The sequence below is a fragment of the Ambystoma mexicanum genome, chromosome 11, assembly GCF_040938575.1.
Source record: "Ambystoma mexicanum isolate Mex_15411 chromosome 11, UKY_AmexF1_1, whole genome shotgun sequence".
In the NCBI taxonomy this organism is placed as follows: Eukaryota; Metazoa; Chordata; class Amphibia; order Caudata; family Ambystomatidae; genus Ambystoma; species Ambystoma mexicanum.
The window spans coordinates 1,105,734,835-1,105,748,125 of NC_090934.1; the positions used below are offsets into that span (position 1 = coordinate 1,105,734,835).

The 13,291-nt window shown below is 46.3% G+C and overlaps 1 protein-coding gene across 2 annotated transcripts in view; it reads right to left on the minus strand.

The window, feature by feature from the left end:
• TBC1D2B (TBC1 domain family member 2B) overlaps positions 1-13,291 on the minus strand; it is an 832,871-nt gene that overhangs the window by 310,348 nt on the left and 509,232 nt on the right. For both annotated transcript variants that reach the window (XM_069624408.1, XM_069624407.1), the window contains exon 10: positions 4,038-4,155. In XM_069624408.1, the coding sequence (XP_069480509.1) occupies positions 4,038-4,155 (118 nt within the window). The remainder of the gene's footprint in view (positions 1-4,037; positions 4,156-13,291) is intronic.

A 13,291-nucleotide genomic window follows, 5' to 3' on the forward strand; every position in this document is an offset into this window, starting at 1 on the left:
TTTTGTGATGTGTGTTACACAGCACCCTCAGTGCAGTAACACAGGGGTGTCATAGTGACCCCCCAGTATAGACTCCATACCCTGGGACTAACTACTGTCTCCCAGGGCATGTAAAGTCACCATTGACTTTACTAGTCTTAAATTCTGAACAGAACCAGTACAAACCATCATATTGTGGACGTACTGGCTCGGGCAATTCAATTGCCCCGGGGTCTGTTAGTCGAGGGGGCACGTCTCCGTCCCCCCTGATCGAGTTTTGGCTGGTGGCAGTGGATACTACTTTTTATATTCAACCGCGAATATTTTCCTATGGGATTTCCCATTGTTTTAGGCTACTATCTTTATTTAATTATTTACGGTAGCCTCGAACATACCGCCGGTTTATTTAATTAATATTAATTCTCCGGTTGGTATTTTTTGCCAAAACTTGATTCTAAAATGGCGTTTGTGTTCTCTCCTGTGACTCCAACCCAAGTCGAGCCCTTTTTTCCACTTTTTGGCGGGCTTCTCCACAGAAACCCTCCAAAGTGGTGCCACTCTGTCTGGGGTACTTAGGAGGGGTGGAGGGGAATTTAGGCACCCTGGACTGAGTTGCCTAGGCAACTCAAGTCGCACTCCGTCCTGATTGGCCCAAGTGGTGAGCCGGCCGGCTCACCACTTAGCATGTTTGAGTGACAGCTAGGCTGAGTGAATGGGGGTTTTCTGCATAAAAGCAGGGCTTTGGGGACTGGAACTTCAGAAGTCGCCACAGGACCTAAGAATCCGACAAGGGAGAAGCTGAGCCGACCTGCCACGACACCACCACCGGTGGAGCCCTACTGGACCGTCTCACCACTTTTCCCAACGACAGAGGAGATCTCCCGCCGGAGAGTCTTTTCCTTTGACTGGTGGGGATAACCAGTTTCACCGTCTTTTCGCCTTCCCGACGTACCTCGTGGCTGCCTTGCCTGTGCCAAGCACCCCGGCAACCGGGATACCACGTTTTACCACGACCGCGAAACAAAGGTACCACCTTTAACCGGAAAACTCCGCGGCTGGTTTCTTCCCTGCCAGTGCAACGACCTTCAGCTTTCCTCCAAGTCGAGATCTTCTCTTCCCATGGACGACGACGCGACTTGCACCCACTGCCAGGAACAACAGCCACCGCTGGAGGATCCTTCCCACTTAAGGTACCGTGTCCCGCCTGGCTTCCCTTGCTACCGACTGTACTGGGTAGATTTAGCCCCCGGCTTTCGAACCTGGGTTAGCCTGGGACACCCTGGCTAAACTTTCCTAAGCCTCTCTAAACTCTTTTTGGAACTCTCTGCAAGACTTTCTAAGCCTAGTGTAACTGTGTGATCTTGGGCGCATTTGTGCTCTGCTCTCTCTAAGAGTGGGCCCAGCCTTTGGACTTTCGCTCACCAGTGACTTTTTGCTCTTCTGCCTTGCTAACAGTGTTCCTGAATCTTAGAGTGGTGTACCTTTCCATATTCTGTCTTTTTCCCTCCCTTTCTCACAAACTTATTGGAATGCCATCTAGTTAAGCACTCACCTCTGTATGAAAATAAGTGGTGTTTTACTGTGACTTATCTGATAAGGAAAAAGGGGTGTATATATTACAATAGTAACTGTGTTTAGAATATTTTACAATAAGAGTGCTGGAGTGTTTCAAACAGTGTGTTTTTAAATAAATAATTATATACTTTGATACCAAAGCTCTGGTCAGTGTTTGCTTGTATTGGTGTATCTGAGTGCCTATTGTGTATACTTTGCATACTGCCTAACTCTTCTTGAGAGAAGTCTGACTGCTCAGCCACAGCTACCAGGTAAATCTGGGTGGTGCAGGCTGCTACCAAGTGGGTTTACTGCCAACACCTGTAGTATTAAATATTTTGCAGTGTTCCCTAAGGGAACTGCACAGGTTTCTGCCTAACAGACATAAAGAAGGAAGGAGGAATACAAAGAAATGACGGGTTTGATGTTGCATTCAATTGGGCCATGTCCTGGTTGGGCCCCATCGTGAAGATGCTGGTGCCCGTCATCGTGTTCATCTTGGTCATCTTCTGCACCTACCAAATGGGCTTCCGGTGTTGTGCCAAAGCAGTGCCTAGTAGCGCAATGATGGTGTCAATTGGGGATTCAAAGGTGCATCGCAATAAAAAAAGATAGTGAAATACAAACTGCCCACCCCATCCCTTACCTGGTCCCCATCCCCTATGTGGAAGAAGTTGATCGTCCATCAAATCATTATTGTTCCACCCCCTGACCCTGAAAATTATAAAGAACTATGGGTGGATTTAGCAGGAGATCGGGGATGTATTTATACGACATGCACGCCTGAGGAGTATGCACAATCAGGGGAGAGCCTACGGTTTGTGTGTAGGGCCTGCATACCTGAGAAGGGGACCCTACCATATGAGGCAGCGTGAGAAGGGAGAATGAGCCTATGCATGGGGGGACGGGGGGAGTTTGTTACTGTAGAAGTAACAAAAGGAGGGAATGTTGGAAAGGGAGCAAACTCATCCCACCACCCTAGGTGCTTTAAGGTCAAGCAATCCCCATTGAAAGAACCCTAATAGACCAGGGGGCAGTGGGGCGTGCTAAAGGTCCCCACACAATCATAATATTGTATGCAATTAAGACGTTTAGACATAATGCGCACATATAAGAAACCATTTTTGCAGATATTAAGTAGCCACTGTCAAAGCATAGAGCATGCACAGCCATGCAGTTTTTAGTGTGTTAGACAAAGGCTGCAAGCCTGAAAGGGAAATCTGGATAGACCCAAGCGCTGATGAGAAAGGCCCACACTGCTAACTTCCACAGAAACCCTTATTTGTTCTAAAGCTGTTGCCAATAAATGTTTTTTCTAGAATGAATGTGCCCTGCAAGGCCACAAGACAGTACTGGGCGCCTTGGTGTATGTGTTATCACAAACAGGCCAGAGCAGGCCTCCAACCCCAACCCAGCCAACTAGTGTAGAGTTATAGACCCTACAACTGCCCTAGTCCCGAGACCCCTGAATTCCAAGACACTAGTTGACCCCAGATCACAGACCATAAACCAATCAACCATAAAAGATCCAAGAGTAGTGGTCGTCCCACCTTAATGACCATAATGACAGGATTTGTAATGTGAGGTACAGGGAGGGATAAATTATAGTTCGAAAGTGAGGGTGGAAGCCTTGGAAGCTGAGAGACGCGATAAAGATGAGCAAAGTATGTGTGGGTTAGTGTGACCTTGAGACTCCCCGAGCCAGTCTTTGAGCATGGTAAGTTTGCTGTAAAATGATAAAGTAGCACTGTTTGCAAATGTACCTAATTTGGTTCCCTGAAGACGATAAGCCCAGCAGACCCCACGTGATGGAAGACAGACGGACATGGCTAAGACCAATGACCTGGCATCCCCTATGGAGCAGGCCGACGATGTATAGGGTCGCACCAACTACTACGTGGGTTTCCACTGTATACAATGATGTGACCTATGATGCTGCGTCTCCTTTCAAGCTTCGCTTGTACCATTTTTGGCAGAACGTTCCCTACCATCAGAGTTCTTTGCTAATGCACCTATTTTTTTTTAGAAATAAACACTTGTTATCCTTGCAAGAGTTTTGTGGGCCTTTTTTCCTAGCGCGCAAGCGTTTAGGGGTGTGCCTTCACTTACTCATTGCATTGCTGCTCTGATTGCATGTCCCACTTCCCTCTCTCCTCCCCCTGAACTTTGCATTGTCGCACTTGCACGATCTGAATGACACATGGCCTAGTAAGATCATTTGTCTTGTCCTCTCTCTGTCTTCCCTCCTCTGTCATGTCGCGCCTCGAAACACTTGTGTACAGGCACATTATAAATGACATATCAATGAACAGATGTCGAGATAGATGTGTGACCAAGTGTTTTGTGTGCACAAAATACTGCTAATGATATTCTCAAGGGGTGTACTGTAGCCCCATGGACACTTTTGTTCAAGTAAGGATCTTTACATAACAGGATTAAAATGTTCTATGCAATTCTGAAAACAAATATAATGTGAAAAACAGAAAGAGTGCTGCAGCCCATACCTGTGATCCTAGGAGAGTCTTTGTGTAATAATCGCGAGGCATGAAGACTTCCACTATTGTCACCAGGCACCAAAATGCATCTTCTTGCTCCAAATATAAGAGCGCAATTGCTGCCAACCTACACAGGAATCGAGAGATTTGTTTTGTTTTGAGATCAATCAGATATTTAGACGGTCAGGAAACACTTTCTTTACAAGGCTTAAATGTATCACAGATTGGATTATCTTCAAACTCTCCCTTTGCCCTGCCAATGATTAGTAAAACACCTGGTATTTGGTGCTGGACTGTAATTGTGGGGGGGACCAGACTGATAAGGAAAAGGCTATTTCTCATCAGGTAAGGTATAGATAGCTGTTTGTAGACATTTGGGGGTTTGTTCCAATACAAAGGACAGGTTATTTGACTGTTTTCCTTCGCAGCAGTCGCCCTCCCACATTTTTGCCCGATGCTGAAACAAATAGCGGCATCAGCAATGCAACCCACATCAATAGCTTTTCTCACAGAGGGTCTCAAGAACACCCCTATTCTCTAAGATATGCATGTACTAGTCAAGGGGCTCTCTAAGGGCCGCCCCACTGCATCTCATCTAAAGATGGTCATGTCCCTCAAACCCGGGATGGTCACGAGAGATTGGTAACTCCTATCTAAAGCGTGTCTTGCTAACTGTGATGGCACAAAGGCAAACGCCTTGTATATAAGTCTCCATCAGGGCACAATCTAGGTAGTCTCTGCTCTAAAACACCCAAGATGACTTAAGTTGGAATGTTGGGCCTTTCAGACAGTCGGGCCCCAATTGCTCTTAGTCACCAGACTACTCCTTAGCCACTCTCACTCTCCCTGGTCTCCTTCTATTCTCCTCCCTTCTAACTGCCCTCTCTCTCTGCTCTCTCGTTCCGTCTCTTAGCACTTCCTCTTCTGTTCGATGCTCCTCTTTTCAAAGTCTGCCTTCACCCTCTGATATTGCTACTCACTATCTCCTCTCTCCACTACTTCTAGTCCTCTTGCCGCTCCACATCACAACCACCCCCTCCCCTCTCTACACTTGAACCGCTACCCTTCTCCACACCACTGCTCCCACTCTCCACACTACAACTACTACTCCGTCCACCCACACCTTCTCCGCCTCAGTCACCTTCCTTTCACTCTCTACTCTCCCACTACTAATATCATTCAAACCCCTTTCACGCACACTCAAACACCAGTATCACTCTCTTCCACCAACCAATATCTCACCTTGCACAGTTCTTCAAAAAATAACTTCCAAGCTTCTACACTCTGTCCTTCTACTGCATGGTCTTTCGGTCTTCCTGCTCTTCCCTCGATATCACCTGAATAACCACACCTTCCTGTTTCCTGTGCCCACTTTTATCCTGCCCCCTCCCTTTTCATTGGCTACCTTCTTTTTCTGGTTCCACGGTCCAACCAATGCCTTCCCTTTACCTTGGGCAGGTGTTAGACATAAAAACATTTAAAAGGGGACTCGAGCCCCTCTTATTCTAGCACATGGGTCAGCTGGTCTTTCACAATGGCAGCCAACAAATGTCCTAGTTTGTGTAATGGTCTCCCAGCTGTGAAGCACTGGTTTGCAGAGGATGCTGCAACGTGGCTCCCTCATAGAGGAGGAACATTTTCTAAAGCGGGTGTATCCCACAGGGCACACTGCGTTCTGGCTCTTACTAGCGTGATGTGGTTGTGAAGCGCTCTACGAGCACGGTCGAATTCTGCGACCTCTCTCTGCACTGAAACTCTGGCTGGATTGGGTCATGTAACATCTGCATGTTCGCGGGCAGGCTGTCAGTTTCCTCCGACTCTTGGTTGTTAGGCGCTCTCTATACGGCAGTCTTATGATGGTGGTGGTGCTGCTCTCAAGACTGATGAGCTTGTAGGTTCCAGGAGACAAAGAGAAAGACACTGGCCAGAATGGGGATGTGCAGGCTTGAGGTGATAGACAGTGATATTGCTGTCATGCAGGCACAAGGGGAAGGAGCAGGAAGTGGGGCCCTTCCAACCACTACACGCAGCCTCTGAGGAAGGAATGTCTCTGGCCTCAACTCTGGTAGGCCTTCCATCCCAGGCTGAGTGAAGCCTCCTACCCCCATCTGATAGCCAGAGACAGACCTTTGGACCGGTCAAACTCTGCACAGTAATCAGTAGAATGAAGATGATCAGGAATAGACTAATGGGTCAGTGTGGTTCAAACATTTAGGAGAACAGGTGCTATGTAATGGTTGGCAGTGAGTTACCTAAATAAACCCTTCCCAGAGCAAAAATGAGCAGTGGCAATGCAAATGGGTATTTGCCATCATGTGCCAGTGCCACAACAATGCCATAATGTGCCTAGTGTGCTCCACATACAGTAAGGTTGCCCCTGTGAAAGTAGCAGCATCATATGCAGTGTAGCCTCGAATGCCCCAATTTGCCTGGAAAATCAGTGCTCCAGCCAAACGGCCATAAATGCTCAACCCATCATAAGCCTGGTAAAGTCACCATATGCAAGCCGGGCTTCATAATTAAGCTCTATCTGAAGAACTTTCTGTTCACAAATACTGTGAAAGGTGTACCAATAAATTCCTTCCTATGACGTCAAGCATTTCCGCTAACTGTGGTGCAGTGCCCTAGGCGACCGCAAGACCTAACCCAGAAGATCGTCCATGTCAGTTGACACAACACAGCCCTGTGGCATAGCTTGTCAGAAGAGCCAATAAGAAGGAAAAAAGAAAGTAAAAGAGTGCAGCAGAAGCCCTTCTTGAGCTAAAGCGCAGAAGATGTAGAGGGAGCGTTGGATGATAGCACCAAACCAGCCTTGATTTGAAGGAGGCAGCAGTTAGATACATACACAGATCCAATTTGGAGTAGTGAGAACAAGATGAAGAATGGCCACACATAGAAGGATTAAGGGAGTGGTGGTGTAATGGCAGGCACTGCACCTAATACAGAGAGGCAATAAGACTTCCTGATGGGGGATGTTAGTACAAGTAAGAAGGATGGGGAGACTGCGACAGATGCGCGCAGTACTGCACAGGCAGTTTTGCAGACATCAGACAGTGTAGAGGAAGAGAACAGGGTGGCCAACCATGGGATAGTGATGCAATGTCAGAGGAAAATCTCAGCAAGCTGAAGGAGGCAAGATATTTAGAGAAGTCTGGAGTAGAGAACCTAGAGATAAAGATCCACAAGCCATGGGAGGAATACAGTATAAGAAGGGAGGCTGCTACCTGCAAGAACGAAGACACAATCTTAGTGCCATTGAGAAATGGAGTTTAATGTGAAATGGTGCATGCTAGAACTTGCAGGCCGAGTTCTTAAATTCTTGGGGACATTGAGAATCGGAGACTAAATAAAAACACTGTAGGCTGGGACCTGAAGGCTATGTCCCTAGAGATGATGAGAACAAGTTACACAGCTCACGGTTAATGTTAGCTCTGATAGATCCAATGTCACCTATGCAGATTCCTCCTCATTGAAATGTCAGGCCACCAGATAGAAGTCAGAAATTTCAAACCAAGCTTGCATGGCGCTGGGTGGCACAACCCATAACTGTTGCCAAGGGGGTGTGCCTCATGGCTTCCACTGTAAGTGATCACGTCCAAGATATCAGTGACAACACAGCCCATGCCCAACAATTCTCCGGATACACCCCACCACATGTGGACAGGGATAATTCTGAGGTGACAGAGGTAGAACAGACACTGAATCTGTTAAAACAGAATTCATATTTGGGGGGGGTTCTGGGTCCCTGTTCTAGGACCCCTAAACATTTTAACTTTTCCTTCCACTATTTTTTGGATCACTCGCCTCTTGTCTGGTGGCCAGGAGGACTTCTCCTGAAGTCCCCCTGCCGCTGCAACCCTTTTTGCCTTACATCAGGTACATGGTATTGAGTCGCCCCCCTAAAACGTCCAGTCCCAATTTTAGCTCATTTGGGCACCAATGTGTTTTTTTTTATCTGCTTTTCATTTTGTATTTTAGGGCTCCCTTTGTTCAAGGCAACCATGAGGTAGGCTCAAAATGTCAGTTCTGACTTCAAATGAAGAGCCTGGGGAAAGCAATGTTTCGGGGTCCTTAATAGGCCGCAGTGTTTGTTACTTTATGTCTGTCTTGTTGTTGCTGTATTGTAAGTGCAAGCACCCTGATGCCCACGGGCTACCGGCGCTATATAAAATAAAATACAATACAATACAATACATAGGCTCTTTGTGACCCCACATGGTAGCCATATTGCTTCTAACTGGTTAACTGTATTCTCGGATGTTCCAGAGGCTTCCATGTCAATATCTGAATGGCTTTTTAAGTTAAAGCATACAGCTCCATTTCCGCATAGGATCTTTCTCATGGGAAGATGTACTGTGATTTTGCTCGGGGAGCGCTGCTTTTAGTGGGAGAAAATGTTGTGCAGGCCTCTTGGGCTTACCCGACCTACCACTCCTGCAATTATTACTATCACTCCAGCAATGATCACTCTGAATTGCTGGTGAGTCGGACTGTACAGCCTTGTGCTTTGTGAGCCTTAATGTGCATTTTTCTGCAATTTTTTAAACGCACTGTGCTTTCAGCACTCTAAAATCCATTTCCCTTATCACCCCCGAACCGCTTCCTGGTGCAGCCCTCTGCCGGCATCCCATCCCACCCTCTGATTGGATCGGCTGCCCTCTTAGGACAGTCCATCAGACCAGCCACTGCCCAGGCAGCCCAACGCAAAGGGCCCCAAAGCAACAGGCCCCAAGGCAACGGGCAGCTCCTGAGTAAGCAGCACCAGTCTGTGTTTTCCTGTGTTCACCTGGGAAGCCTGCCACAGTCAGCCAGCAGCAACTAATAAGGTAAGTGTGGTCTGGGCAGGGAGCACAGCAATTACTGTATTCCAGTGAAGCCCCACCACTCTTACTACCTACTATAACATAGCCCACCTGTGTTAATCAGCCTATATGGGGCCAGCGATGGGGAAGAAGTATAGCTCAGGGGAAAACGCGTTCGTCTTGGAAGCAATGCAACGTGGTGCAACACAGGTTTGAATCCTGAGCCTGCGCTTAAAAGCCACTATTTTCTATTAAGCACTTTATAAATTAATACAATTAAATAAATCCTCATTTATTTGGGATACATTCTGCTCTCCCACTAGTGCTGTGCTCCAAATGTTGGGGTTCCCCCCCCACTGATGCAGTGTTTCAGGTCTAGGTGGTTTTCCCACTGCTGCTGTGTTCCAATTCTAGGGGTTAACCCCAATGATGCTGTTTATTCAGGTTCAGGAGTTTTGCCACTAGTGCTCTGCTCCAATTCTAGGGGGTTCCCCCACTGTTGCTGTGTTCCAATTCTAGGTGTTTCCCCATCAATGCTGTGTTTCAAATCTAGGCGTTTTTCCCACTGCTGCAGTGTTCGAATTCAAGGGGTTTCCCAATTACTGCTGTGTATTCAAATCTAGCCAAAGGGCTGAAAGGTAGTCGAAACCCACGGGCATAGTTGTCTTAGTAGACCAAGGTTCATATCTGGCCCAAGTGAGTAAGGTGGCCAAAGCTTGCATTTAGCCAACTGTCTAAGAAAACATTGACCTAAGAGTGCAGGGTGGCCTAAAAGCTGACATCTGGCCAATTATACATAGGATAGCCAAAGCTTGCAACTGTACAAGTGCATAGGGTAGCCAGAGTTTCCATTTGGCATAAGTGTGCAGGGTAGCTAAAGTCAGCATTCAGACCACTTGCCAAGAGGGTTAAACATTCAGCAACAGGGCATGCAGGGTCACCCAGGTTTTCACTTGACCTAGTAGTTTAAGGTTGCCAAAGTTTTGCATCTAACCGGATGGGGTAAGGTAACTCATACTTTCCTACAGACGCTACTGAGCGGGACTGCCAGCTTTGCATCTGGCCCAACACTATGGGCCTCAAACTTCATCATACTTACAGGGACAGCAACTATGTAGTACCCCCCGCCAGACCATGGACAAGGGTACCCCCCACCCTGAGATTCCTGACCCACCGACCAGCCCTGTCCCACTCGGTCTCCTCCTCCCCTTTCACTCCACAGGAAGTATCACCGTCCTTAATACCCTATATAGCCAGAGACCCTTCCACTGTAAGCCACCTGCCTGTGACCGAGTCACACTCACAACTCCCCAAACAATAACTACAGACAACAGAAGCCATTAAGAAAACCGCAATTAAAAAGGGACCCTCAAACCAAACATACAAGAAAGAGACCAACTAGGCCTACAAGAAACTGACCAACGTTGCAGGAGGCCTAGCACCCCTGTGATCTAATACAACAACAAACTCCAAAAACCCAACCAAAGGACTGAAAGAAAGACAAAACTAAAACAAGAAAAACACAACAAACCTCAGTAGGAGCATCACAGACACAACCACAACTAGCACTACCAGAAGGAGCCACAGAAGAAAACACCCCAAATCAGTGAGGAGTGCCTTGGGCACAACACCAAAGAACACACAATTATAAAATATCAAGCCTTAGAATTATGGGAAGTCATTCATAACCGTGAGATACCCTGAGCCTTCAAGTATCCTAAAGGAAAACCGAATATGCCACGCCAGAGAAAAGGCCGACGCAAGTGAAACCAAGGAGAAAGGATAAGCGAAATGGAACCACACCAGGCCACCCCGCCAGCAAACACCAACACAGCAACGGAACACACCGAGAACAAGACAAAAATCACTGTACATAAAGCCCTACCTCGCAATGGGCCACTCGGCAAAGCAGCAACCAACTACCACAAACGTTAAATACATCAGCAGGATATCGGAACTCCAAAGGGAAAGGGCATGAATAAACAGAATGAGAAAGATTGGAAACAACACCTTCACTCCATACATCACTAAAACCCAAGGGGACCACCGGAAACATCAACCTGATATAGAAGAGGAGCCAGAAGACATGAACCCAATACAAAACCTAGCCGACCTACTTTATGATGAAAAAAGACCTAACGAAACACAACACACATCCTGAGGATAAGGAGCATCACCAAAAACAGGCCACAACAATGAAAAATATGCTGCAACCTCATCAACGCCAGATCAAATGTCCAAACACAAAACAGAGATCTACAATCTACTTTGCAACAGGGGAATCGACATTCTATTTGTCACAGAAACCTGGCTGGCTGAAAACTACATAGTAATTCTACATAGCCATCTACCTGACAACTTCAAATGCATATAGGCAAACAGAAAAGGAAACAAGAGGAGGACTCGCATTGGCTTACAAAGAACACCTAAATATAAAACCAGCCGACCCACTTAACATCCCGAACTGTGAATCCCTCGTTCTTCACCTGACCTCAGATCCACAAAAAACCTCAATTTATACTCCTCTGTAGACCACAGACCTACGACCCAACCTTCGTAGACACAGTCAGGAACCTGGCCATTAAACATGATCACTTGATCATCCTCTGGGACTTCAACACATGGTTTGAACAAGAGAACACAAACTCGCAGAAATCCCTAACTAAGCAGCTTGAGACAATGAAGCTATGAAAAATGGTGAAAGGAGCGATGCACACGGAAGGACACGCTCTGGGTGCAATCTTCGCCAATAAAAACAAACCTGATCATAACAGCACCACCAATCCCAAAACTATGGAGCAACCACCTCATTATACAGTTCATGATCCAAATTTCATCAAAAGCATCCAACAAGCCTCAAAAGAACCCCCTATCTAGAAAAGAAACTGGAGAACCGTCAAAAGCAGCAACCTAGAAGAAAAACTAGAATCCTTTAAGCCATTGATTGCAACCTAATTGATAGCATCTCCCTGGAAAAAATCCTCATCCCATTACGAAAGAAAGCAGTGGGAAGATGGTTCACCCGCCCCCCTCCCCACAATCCCCCTCAAAGCAATAAAAACAACAAACAGGAGAATAGGACAAGAACAGAGAAAAACCTACATCCAGGTCAAAAGAAAAACATAAAAAACAAATCTGATCATACAAAATGGAAATTCTCAAAGCGAAAAAGAAATACGATGATGACTGGATCACAAAATCCACCAACACTTGAAAGAACTTTTCAACAACGTAAACGAGATGGGAATCCCCCTACCCCCTTCCGAATGCAATAACACAACAGTGGCCCACTCAGAATGTATATGATGTTCTTGCAGAGCATTTTAAGAATAAAATCACCAACAAACATTGGATCATACAAAGTAGACTAGTCAATCAGAACTTGCACCATTTCCAACCAACCCTGGGACCACAGAACAGACTGAACAGTTTTACCCAAATGTAAACAAAAAAAAAAATCTGCTTGGTGCAAAAAAGCAACAAGGCAGGCTTCCCAATGGACCCCTGTCAACCAGACATCTACAAATCAATCCTTACACTGGGTATACCATCGGAATGCTTCCTAAACTACTTCAGTCTGTCACCTTCAACAGGGAGAGTATTGCAAGCCTTCAAATCTTCCTACATCAAAACGCTCTTCAAAGATACAACGGGCCATGTGGAAGACCTCTGAAACTACGGACCAATCTCAAACATTCCTTACCCGGCAAAACTATTAGAGACCTATGTCTATGAACAAATACTGGAACACAGAAAATCACCAACTATTCGACCAGGCACAAGTAAGCTTCCGACCCATGAGAGGAACAGACAGCACTACTCTTTATATGGGAAGACCAGCGCAGACTCCAGCATGAACTTGGCCTCTAGACCTCTCTGAAGCATTCGACACAGTCAACATAACACCCACGGCAAGAGACTGGAAGAAATGGGCATCAAGGACAAGGCGCTGCTTTGGATTAAATCTTTCTTGTCCGAAAGAACAGAAACAGTATGGATAAAACCATTCCAATTCGCACTGCAGGACACCACCTGTAGAGTACCACAAAGCTCCTCGCTATCCCCACTACACTTCAACATCTCATGACGCCACTAATCAACCACATGAAAAGACATGATTTCACATGCTACAACTACGCAGATGATACCCAAATCATCTACAAAGTCGGCGACAAACAAGAGGAGAACTCAACGCTAATAGACTGCCTCAAAGAACTCTAACAATGGATCAACACTAATAACCTCAAAATCAAACTGGAGAAATCATAATTACACCTGACAACCAAGAAAATAACCAGTAAATCCTGTGGCTCAAAGAACTGGGGGACGCCACCCACACCGTTCAAAGTAGTTTAAAATCTTGGAACACTAATGGACAACGACTTAACTGTAGAACCTTAAGTAAACGCGATAAGAAATGCTTCTTCCATCTTCACACGATCAAAAAGATTCTACCATTCC